Source organism: Sceloporus occidentalis, unplaced genomic scaffold (assembly GCF_023333645.1).
Source record: "Sceloporus occidentalis isolate IW3139 unplaced genomic scaffold, rSceOcc1.0.p SCAF_14, whole genome shotgun sequence".
Lineage (NCBI taxonomy): Eukaryota > Metazoa > Chordata > Lepidosauria > Squamata > Phrynosomatidae > Sceloporus > Sceloporus occidentalis.
The window spans coordinates 8779158-8790648 of record NW_028316994.1 but is presented as its reverse complement, the minus strand read 5'-3'; the positions used below and the strand labels follow the sequence as shown (position 1 = coordinate 8790648).

Below are 11491 nucleotides of genomic sequence, written 5' to 3'. Positions count from 1 at the left end.
AGGCCGCGGCTTCTGGGCCTAGCCGCTTCTTTGTTAGAGGCGCGCAGGCTCCATCTCTCCGCGCAGGAAGGAAAGCAGGGAAAAGCAGGGAAGGAAGGGAAGGAAGAGGCCGAGGACGAGAGCCGGAGGAGGACTCCATCTACCGGCCGAGGGGAGAGAGGCAGCCATGGAAGGAGGGAATAAAGGGAGGCTGCATCCAGACCGCAGAAATAATGCGGGTCGGCAGCGCTTTAACCGCCCATGGCTCAAGGCTATGGCATTCTGGCAATCTGCAGTTTTTTAGGGGAACCAGAGCTCTTGGAGGCTTTAAATGTCTCACAAAACTACAAATCCCAGAGTTTGGAGGCTAGTAACAGGAGGGCATTAGGATGCTGTGGTTGTTGTTGTGTGCCTTCAAATAATAATAATAATAATAATAATAATAATAGATTTTATTTATATCCCGCATTTCCCAAAGGATCGAGGCGGGTTACAAGAAAATATATAAACAAATACACAGGCATATACACAACTAAAAATGACATATCCCCTTATCCCTTACCTTAACCAATACAACACTTTAAATACAAATGAAAATTAATTTAAAATAGACAAAATTTAAAATAGGTAGTTAAAAAGTAGTTTAAAACTGTTTAAAACTGCTGTTAAAAATGGTAATATTTGGTATTATTATTATTATTATTAATATCCCGCTTTTTCCCCAGAACTGGGACCCAGAGCGGATCATAACCTTAAAAGAACAATCCAGTTCAAAACATGTGAAAAGGGGATGCATTAAAACAGAATTAAATTGTTCCAATGTATAAAGCAGGTGACTTATTAAAAGAATAAAAACACAGTTTAAAAAAGATAAAATTTTAAAACACTTAAAATGATACAGTTATAGATCTATCTTCAGTAATTGTTCCAAGTAGTATATGCTGGCTTTCTTTAGTCATTGTTTCAAGTCTACCTCCGAGGGAACGGTTATGATCTCGTTGCAAAGAGTATTATGGACCATAAAACTTGTAAATAATTTTTTTAAAGGTGGTTTAAAACTTATGGCGACCACAAGGCATGGAGTCTTCTTGGCAAGATATCTTCTGAGGAGGTTTGTCCTTGCCTTCCCCCTGAGGCTGAGAGAGTGTGACTTGCCTAAGGTCACCCAACACCTTTCATGGCCAAGTGAGGAATTGAACTCTTCGATGGCACTTTATGTTGTTGGTGTTGTGTAACTTTGAGTCATTTCCAACTTATGGCAACCCCGTCATAGGGTTTTCTGGGGGTTGAGAGTGTGTAACTCATCCAAAGGTTTTCATGGCCAAGTGAGGAATCGAACCCAGGCCTCCAGAGTCACAGCCCGACACCAAACCCCAATATTTTACATATCCAACAACAATGATGAAAAACAGTGTGTACATGGGACATACGTGAAAGGGATCTAAAAGTCCTAGTAGACCACGAATTGAACATGAGTCAGCAGTGTGATGCAGCAGCTAAAAAGGCCAATGTGATTTTAGGCTGCATCAATAGAAGTATAGCTCAAGGGAAGTAATAGTGTGCTTTGTTCAGGCATCACCTGAAATACTGGGTCCTGTTCTGAGCACAATTCAAAAAGGATGTTGAGAAGCTGGAGCGTGTCCAAAGGAAGGTGACTAAAATGGTGAAAGGTCTAGAAACCATGACTTATGAGGAGAGATTTAGGGAGCTGGGGATGTTTAGCTTGGAGAAGAGACAGTTAAGAGGTGATATGATTGCCCTATTTAAGTATTTGAAGGGATTTGGAGGGATCTCATTGAGAAGGCAGCCAGCTTGTTTTCTGCTGCTCCAGAGACTAGGATCCGGAACAATGGATGCAAACTACAGGAAAAGAGATTCCACCTCAACATTAGGAGGAACTGAATCCTGACAGTAAAAGCTGTTCAACAATGGCACACACTCCCTCAGAGAATGGTGGAGTCTCTTTCTTTGGAGGTCTTTAAACAGAGGCTGGATGGCCATTTGTTGGGGATACTTTGATTGAGAATTCCTGCATGGTGGGGGGAGAGGTTTGGACTGGATGGCCCTTGGGGTTTCTTCCAACTCTATCATTCTATGATTCTTTCAACCAGGGTTTTTGTACATGTATGCTTGTGGTGTAGTGGTTTGAGCATTGGACTAGGACCACAGGAAAAGAATTTGAATCCCTGCATGGATCCACTTGGGCACCCTAGCAAGACAATGGCAAACCCCTATGAATAAATCTTATTGAGAAAATTCTATGATCCGGTTATCATAAATCAGTGTTGACTGGGAGGCACATACATACTAACAACAATACATACTTATGGCAAGGATCTAGCCGTCATCTCCCAGCAATACATATCTAGCAAGGATATGTTTTCTAGCCTATAAAGGGTGGAGTAGGCCTTACTGTTAGTTAATACACCACTGCGCCCCTCCCAAAAACCTGATAGCCTCTAAAACCAGGCATTAAGAGTTGTAAAAGGAGGGCACAGTGAAATGCTATCAGTACCTTCCTTCTGTAAGGGACATCTCCCAAACACCCTTTGGACTTTCCCTGCTTAGTCCACCCATATTTTCGTAGAGCGCCATATGGCTTGGCTGAACCTGAATGGCACCAGACCTCTTGGGTGAGGTGTGTTTTAATTGTGTGTCAGGGCTGGAGATGTTCCTAATGTCTCTGGTTATTACTGCATGGAAGCCTAACCCCGCAATTGCTAGCACACAACCTCCACACCCAGAACCTCCACGCCCTTTCTCCATTGTGGTCTTTACGTCTCTTTTCAAGACTCGTCCCAAGCTCAGAGGCAAATAGAGAGGGACCAGGTGTATCTTCCTTTACTGTAGGATACTCTAGGACTATGTCTCTGGAGACCTGGGTTCAATTCCCCACTTGGCCATGAAACCCTTTGGGCGATTCACACACTCTCAGGGTGCAGAAAGCCCTTTGCTAGGGTTGCCATAAACTGGAAATGACTAGAAGCTACAGCACAGTAACAACAAAAAATGGGATTGGAGAGTTGAATTCCCCACTTAGCCATGAAACCCTTTGGGTGACCTTGGGCAAGTCACACGCTCTCGGCCTCAGGGGAAGGGCAAACCTCCTCTGAAGAAATCTTGCCAAGAAAACCCCAGAATACCTTAGTTAGGGCCGCCATAAGTTTTAAACAACAATTAAAAAATCCTCTGGTTTTTAAATGGATGCAAATATGAACAGAGAGGTGAACTTCCACTTCCCCATCCAGCCCTCCAGATGTGCCGACTGTAGCTCCCAACATCCCCAATGATGTCTGGAGATGGTGGCAATTTTAGTTATATTGCATTTGGAAGAGGAGAGGAGGCTGAAGTGTTCCCTGTTATTTATCTTAATATATACTTTTTTTCATTTTTTTGTGCATCAGTCGTGACGGTAGAAGAGAGTTTCTTCAAAAACAGGACAATAAGACCCTGAGGCTGCAATCCAATGCTTTCTTGATTTGAAGGAAGTCACTGTCTCATGTAGAAAAATAGTCACTTCAAGAAGAAAATGATCATGACCATGTCAGGGGAAAAAAATGTTCTGGCCAAATTCTTCCCTGTGCTGATTTTCTCCTTATGGTGAGCTTTGGATTTTTGATAATTAAAAAAAGGTTTCATCTATTTGATGGCCTTCACACAAGGTAACACACATTGTTCTGCCCATACTCTTCTGCAGATATAATGCAGTTTGACACCACTTTAACTGCCCAATGCTATGGAATTCTGGGATTTGTAATTTTGTGAGATAATTAACCTTCTCTATCAGAGAGCTCTGGTGCCACAACAAGCTACAAATCCCAGGATTTCACAGGACAGAGACATGGCAGTTAAAGTGATGTCAAACTGCATTATTTCTGCAATGCAAATGCAACCTGGATTCTCAAGTTGCCCCTTAATTTAAGGGCTGCTGCTCATTTGAAAGTTAGAAAGCTTGCCCCTTATAGGGCTGGCATGTGTCACTTATTTTGGGGGATGTGCCCAATTTGAATATTAGAAAACAATTACTAACAAAGACTGAATAAGATGCCTCAAAATCATATTCATATTCAGGGGTGTGGGCCCTTCATAAAGACAGAAATTGGTGCATCATGAATGTGGACAGTATGTTAATTTTACAGAGAAACAAATGGTTAAGTGAACTTAAATCAATACTTTGATTTGGTATTTCAGCAGAACAGAAACTTATTAGTAGCTACTTCCTGATTGGAGCTGCAGTTTTGATATAGCGTTGGACTAGGACTGTGGAGGCCAGAGTTCGAGTCCCAGCTCAGCCATGGAAACCCACTGGGTGACCTTGGGCAAGTCATACTCTCTCAGCCTCAGAGAAATGCAATGGCAAACCCCATGTGAAGAACCTTGCTAAGAAAACCCCATGATAGGGCCCGCCTTAGGGTTGCCATAAGTCGAAATGACACTTGACAGCACACAGCAACAAACTTCCTGATTGTCAACTCTATATGTCAGCACTTTGTTCTTTGATTTTCTTTCATAATTGTTCCAAGTTTACCTCTGAGGAAACAGTTAGGATCTGGCCACAAATGGACTTCTGAATTTTCCAAAGCTTAATCTAGAGAGGCCAGTTGTTGTTGTTGTTGTTGTTGTTGTTGTTGTTGTTGTTGTATATCTTCAAATACTTTTCGACTTATGGTGATCTCATTGCGAACCTATCACAGGTTTTTCTTGGCAGCATTTATTCAGAGGGGGTTTGCCATTGCTGTCCTCTGAGGGTGAGAGAGTGTGGCTTGCCCAGGGTCACCCGGTGGGTTTCGTGGCAAAGCAGGAATCACACCCTGGTTTCCAGAGTTGCAGCCCAACACTCAAACCACTATGCCATGCTGATCAGTAGAGAGACCTACCTCTGAGTAAACATGGTTACTCACAATATTAGGGATCAACACTGCTGGCTTTCACTCCAGTAATTCTATATAGGTTGGCTACTTATATATTGCCTCCAGAAGGGGTTAAGATGACATAAATTTGTGTGCAGTGTGTATTTGGTAATATATATGTGTTCATGCACAATAAAAAACAATTGCTTTGATTTAACAGAGATGCAATACATGTCACTGTGGCAGTGGCGGCAAATGACGTGACCAGAGACAACTGCATAATTGTAAAACTACAACTTTAATTACCAGGGCTCCATCCTGTGTAATGTTGGGATTTGGAGTTTAGGAAGAAGTATTTAGCTTCTCAGCCAGAGATTTTCAGTGTCTCAATGAACTGCAAATCCCAGAATTCCATAGTAAGCAGTCACATCATTTAAAGCGGAATTACAGTACATTGCTATAACTTTGTAGTGTTAAAGGGTCTTCGTGAGCTAGGGTGTATCTACAGTGTAGAATTAAAGCACTTTGACACCACTTTCATAGAATCATAGAATAATACAGTTGGAAGAGACCACAAGGGCCATCCAGTCTAACCCCCTGCCATGCAGGAAATCCAAATCAAAGCATCCCCGACAGATGGCCATCCAGCCTCCGTTTGAAGACCTCCAAGGAGGGAGACTCCATTACACTCCGAGGAAGTTTGTTCCACTGTTGAACAGCCCTTACTGTCAGGAAGTTCCTCCTAATGTTGAGGTGGAATCTCTTTTCCTTTGGTTTGCTTCCATTGTTCCAGATCCTGTTCTCTAGAGCACCAAAAAACAAGCTTGTTCCCTCCTCAATATGACATCCCTTCAAATATTTAAACAGGGCTATCATATCACCTCTTAACCTTCTTTTCTCCAGGCTAAACATACCCAGCTCCCTAAGGCATTCCTCATAGGGCATGGCTTCCAGACCCTTCACCATTTTAGTTGCCCTCCTTTGGACACGCTCCAGTTTCTCATTGTCCTTTTTGAATTGTGGTGTCCAGAACTGGACACAATATTCCAGGTGGGGCCTGACCAGAGCATAATAGAGTGCACTATTACTTCCCTTGATCTAGACACTATACTTCTATTGATGCAGCCTAGAATCGCATTGGCCTTTATTGGCAGGACTCTGTCCTACAGAATCCTGGGATTTTTGTTGAAGCACCAGAGCTCTCTGACAGACTAGGCTGAATACCTCTCCAAACAACAAATTCTAGGATTTTGTAGAATAGCATTGTGGCAGTTAAAGTGATGTCAATATGCTTTAATTCTGCAGTACGGATACACCCTTACATGCCTGCTTAGTCTGCAGTCAAGGTACGTAACTCCTGATCAGCAACTTCCAACAATGTCCAAGTCATTACTCTCCTTTCTTATTCATTTAACAATAATATTTAGAAAGTTTTTTCCCCAGTGACCTCAAAGTAGCGTACATGGCTCTCTTTTTGTTTAATCTCACATCACAACAATTCTGCAAAGTAGTTTAGGCTGAGAGAGAGTGACTATCCTAAATGCACCTAATCAGTTTTCATGGCTCAGTGAGGACTTGAGCCTGGATTTTCCAAGTCTCAACCCAGTACTTTAACCACTACATGACACACACTCTCCTTCCTCAGTTCTTTGTGTTTAAACCAGATCTGTATTGATCAGCTATTCAAACAGAGAGTTGGAATTGGCCTCATTACAGCAGGTGGCTGCCATGGCCCAGTACAGGGAGAGGCAATTTGTTTGGAGAACTCCCAGGAAAGTGCCAATTGACAAGTTTTATAAGAGATGAATGGTGTTTGCCCAGCAGGCTGGTTCCCAAGATAAGGGGATGCCACCTCAGACCTCACGGACAATATAAAAGATGAGATTTTTCTTCAGCTGATTATGTGGAATCCAGACACGGATCACATCCCTGACCCAGGACTGCTCAAGCTGTAATGTAAGTGGAGATACTTTCCATATTCATACATCAAAGAAAGAAGGAGGAAATCTCTTTTCCCTTTGGGCATAACAGGGAGAGCTGTTGACATCCAAAGTGGTGTCTCTCTTTTATGGGGACTGGTAGGGCTTTGGGATGGTTTCCTCTCAGCCCTATGCTCTAGAGATGCTATGTGGTAGTGTTCTACATCCAACTTTTGTAGACATTTGAGATATCTCTTTTAGCAAAATTTAAAGTGTTCCATGAGTCTTCAACACGGCTCTCTGCAGAACTTGGAAAGCTACTTTTTTTGAGCATGGTTGATGGATTCTGGGTGTTATAAGCCTGAATGCTATTGTGTATCCCTACTAAAGTACACCTGTTATATAAATGGGAATGAATGAATTAATTTATTTAAATATTTATAAGTATAAATCATCTAGGGGTCATTGTGGGATATCATTTATACCAAAATTTATATGGAGCAGCATGGGTAACAATGCGACGTGCATATCTATGGATTTTAGTATCCATGAGAGGTTCTGGAACCAACCCCCAATGGATATCAAAGGCCCACTGTATAATCCAAATAGGCTAAAAACAGTAAGATAATTTAGATAAATTGGAACACTAAAAATATCAGGAGTTAAAACAGATTTTTAAACGTAAAAGTTTTTCAAATGACATATAATAGGTTTTGGGTTGAATCATTGAGATCCAAAGGCTTTGATGAACACCCAGGTTTTAACCAAGCACTGAAATGAAATGAGTATTGGTGCCATTTGGGTCCCCGGGGGAGGATATGCCACATTTGGAGTGCCATGGCTGAGAAGGCCTTCTCTCATGTCCCAACCCAGTGTACTGATCTCACTGGTAGGACATGGAAGAGCACCTCCACTCCCAGCAGATCTCAATCCATGGGCAGGCAAATATGGGGAAAGGTGCTCTCTCAAGACCTGGGCTGTTTAGGATTTTAAATGTCATCACAAGCACCTTGAATTTAGATTGGAAACATATTGGCAGCCAGTGTTAAGAGTGACATTACACTTTGTCTATATGATATTCCAGTCAGCAGTTGGGTTGCTGCATTGTGCACTAGCTGCTGCTTCCAAGTCTTCTTCAAGAGCAGCCCCATATAATAAGGATTACAGCAGACTAGTTGGGAGATTACCAGTACATGGGCTGCTGTGGCTAGGTTATCTCTGTCCAGGAAAGGCCATAGCTGGTGTACCAGTTGAAACTGGCACCAAGCATTCAGAGCCACAGAGTCCACCTGTTCCTCCAGCAACATAAATGGTTTTAGGAGCATTCCCAAGCCATTTATCTGCTCCTTCAGGAAGAGTGCAACCCCATCCAGAACAGGCTGATTACCTAATTCATGGACCTGAATACCACCAATCCACAACATGGGAGTCACTAGGGGGGTGCAGGCAGTGGTTCTTGATCTTGGAAGCTAGTCATATACTTTATTTATTATTTCCAGGATATATTATTGTGTTATTTATTTATTTATTCAATTTATAAAGCAAGTAGTCTATTAAACCATTGGATGTGTAAACAAGGACCATGTCAAGGCAGTTAATACCATTTAAAACTACAGCGGGCCCTCCACATTCGCTGCCGTTAGAGGCACAGGATCTCCATGAAAATGGAAAAAATGGAAATAAAAAACAAACTTTTTTTTTACCTGAGAGAATACGTCTCTAGGAATCTCTATGTCTTCCAGGGCATCTCTTTGGTCAACTTCTGTCAGAAGTTGACCATAGAATCATGCTGGAGGACCTGCAAATACCTAAAAAAGTGTTTTCTTTATGAATGACAGCTTCCACCAGAGGTTGACCACAGAGTCAAGCTGGAGGATCTAGAGATTCCTAGAGGGAACATATTAATCAAATCCATGAATAATCAAACCTGCAAAAGTTAAAGCCACAAATGTGGAGGGACAACTGTACTCATGTTCACAAATCTGAATGAAATCAATCATTCCCTTAAACTGTAGAAAACACCATGCTTTTACATGGCACCAGTATGACAGCTGTGTTTGGCACCAATTGGACCTCTAAAGGGAGAGACTTCCATAAGATGGATGCCACAAGGCCCTGTCCCATGTGCTTCTACTGTGTTTCTCCTCAACTGATAGGACGCAGAGAAGAACTTCCCTGACTTCCTGATAAAGGAGGTCATATTCTAATGTAATAATAAAATGTAACCATCATGTAATAATGTATAACAGTAAAAGTATTAATAGATTAACATTAACAAATTTAACACATTATTAATGCAAATTTCTCTTTTTAGGATGCTTTGTCTCACTCTTCTCGCCTTAATTTGTTGTGGCATCACCAGTGCAGGTAAATACTTGGTGCAGGAGGTCTCTTTTCCTATAGGGTGTGGGTTGCTGAATTAAGTTACTGTATCTTCTCCACGTGGCATAGGGTGGCTTCAACATCTGTGGGGCAGTGAGTGCAGGTTCTGGCCTAATTTTAAAGTAGGTTTTCAAGGTGCAGAAGCCAGTCCCTAAAAACAGATCTAGCATCTTGGCTAGCTCTCTAAACTTTGGATTAAAACCTGGAGCAGATTCACCACCACCCCACTGACATGGAAACCACTAGCTAGCTCTGCTTCTCATTAAGCCCTTCCTTGCTCTGGAATTTATTTCAGGAGTCATTCAGGCACGCTCTTCATCCTATTCCGGCGAATATGGTGGTGGCGGTGGAAAACGCTTCTCACACTCTGGGAACCAGCTGGATGGACCAATAACAGCCATTAGGCTTCGAGTTAGCCGCTATTACATTGTGGGGTAAGAAAAGTATGAAAGCCTGGAGGATGGGGACTGTATAAATAAGAGATAAAGTGAATGAGAAATAAAGTAATGGGAGTAGCAAGAATAAAAGAAAAGGGGAGTGGATCTTTTAAATTTTTGCCCTGGCACTACACACTACTAGCACATGAACCCCAAAGACTATTCACCTATAAGTTGTCAGAATTCTTTCTGGTATCAAGTTTCTGTAGGAAAATGAAAATCTACGTTTGCCAGAAAAATGTCAGTTTCAATTGCAAATGCCCCACTTACGTACAGCCTTTGGACTATTCACATAAACCGTGCAAGAGGAAGACACAGACCTGTGATTTAAAGCTTGATTGTGGCAATATTGTTTGTCAGTGGTTTCTGCCCTGTGTCTGACTATGCTACTTTGTGTCAGTTTGATCTCATCAGCAAGTCCAGAGAAGTAAAAAGCCCTACAACGAAACCAAGACAGAGCACCCATCCCATGTCAGTGGGGAAATGAATCCATCATAGGTTTTGTCTAGCTTCAAAAGAACTGTCCAAGGTGCTGAACGTAGAGCTCAGCACCTTGAAAAGCTCATTTAAAGACAGGATTAAAACCTAGAATGGAGTCACTACTCCACTGACTTGGAAACCATCAGTTGCCATTGTACTGAAGATTTGGGCTCAAGAGCCTGACGCTGAGTTTAAGTCAGATTACAGTTAAAGAACAATAAAGAGTAATGATCTTTACTCTTTATACTGATTATCTACTGTGGGACTGAAATTTATTTCAGTGGACTGAGATGTGTACCTAATTCTGCATTGCACTGTAGTTCTTTAGGTTAGATAAAGGCTTGCCCAAGAGAGATATGCCTCCTAACCTGACTCACGCACCTTCTGCTCATTCCAGTCTCCAGGTCCGTTATGGCAAACAGTGGAGCGACTACGTAGGCGGCTCATCTGGAGACCTGGAGGAGATCTTTCTGCACCCAGGCGAGTCCATCACTCAGGTCTCTGGAAAATATAAGCACTACCTCCGTAAAATCGTGTTCATCACTGACAAAGGGCGCTACTTCCCCTTTGGGAAGGACACAGGCACCAGCTTTAATGCAGCTCCACTATACCCGGGTACCGTCCTGCGTTACTTCAGTGGCAGCTCTGGTTCTCTCATTGATGCCATCGGCTTGCACTGGGACAGCTACCCCAGTGACTGCCCCAGCTGTGGAAAGTGAGGGGCATAAAACAGTGAGAGACAAGCTGATCAGTGGGAAGGGGAAGAGGCACCTCATGGGGAAAATGGGGTGTCTTTGGCTTCACCCCACGTGGCCATCATACCCACATATGCTACCAGTCATATAGTCCATTCTCCTCAAACCCCACTTTCATTGCTCAGTTAAGCCAACCCAAATCTTGCCTCAGCCCTGACCCATTTCTTCAGAGCTTTGTCTCCTCTCAAATGACCAGCACAACTGCTGCTACAATCTGTGTCAAGCAAATAAAAAGTAAATTTTGAAACAAACAATCATTGTGTCTCTTTATTAATTGTCACCCTACATATTTACATTATCGTTACAATGGAAATGGAGGTCCAGAATGGCTACTCCAGAATGGGACTTTAAGTGTCATGAGGACTTTCTCTCTCCAGCTTCCAGAAAGAGTCACTAAAAATAGAACAATATTTTTTATCATATCATACAATATAAAATTATACAAAAGATGAAAAAAGTTTTTTAAAAAGATAAAAGCTCCCAATAAAAGGCATTTCTGCCTATCATAGTTATTTAACTTGGACTCTTCCAGATTCATGTAAAGAGGCACAAGTTCTTGAAATATAACCTCTTGGATTTTGTGAGTGTTGTGACCTCCACATCTGTTTGTCTCATTCTTTGGGGGTTGTTTGTACCAATTTCTTGGATTTGCACTGGGCATTTCCAAAGGTTTTGGGTCTGTTGTTTTT

At 42.2% G+C, this 11491-nt stretch overlaps 1 protein-coding gene across 2 annotated transcripts; it reads left to right on the top strand.

Moving 5' to 3' along the window:
• The first annotated feature begins 134 nt into the window (after window positions 1-134).
• LOC149303797 (zymogen granule membrane protein 16-like) lies at window positions 135-11020 on the top strand. Of its 2 annotated transcripts, XM_089479629.1 has the most exons (6): window positions 135-218; window positions 3384-3579; window positions 6654-6785; window positions 9063-9115; window positions 9426-9564; window positions 10445-11020. In XM_089479629.1, coding segments are annotated over exons 3-6 (516 nt in total). In that variant the 5' UTR covers window positions 135-218; window positions 3384-3579; window positions 6654-6783; the 3' UTR covers window positions 10767-11020. The 2 variants fall into 2 exon arrangements, with proteins under 2 accessions (XP_089335755.1, XP_089335754.1); XM_089479628.1 differs by lacking the exons at window positions 135-218; window positions 6654-6785 and adding an exon at window positions 6135-6175 and having other exon boundaries at window positions 3559-3579.
• The last annotated feature ends 471 nt before the right edge of the window (window positions 11021-11491 follow it).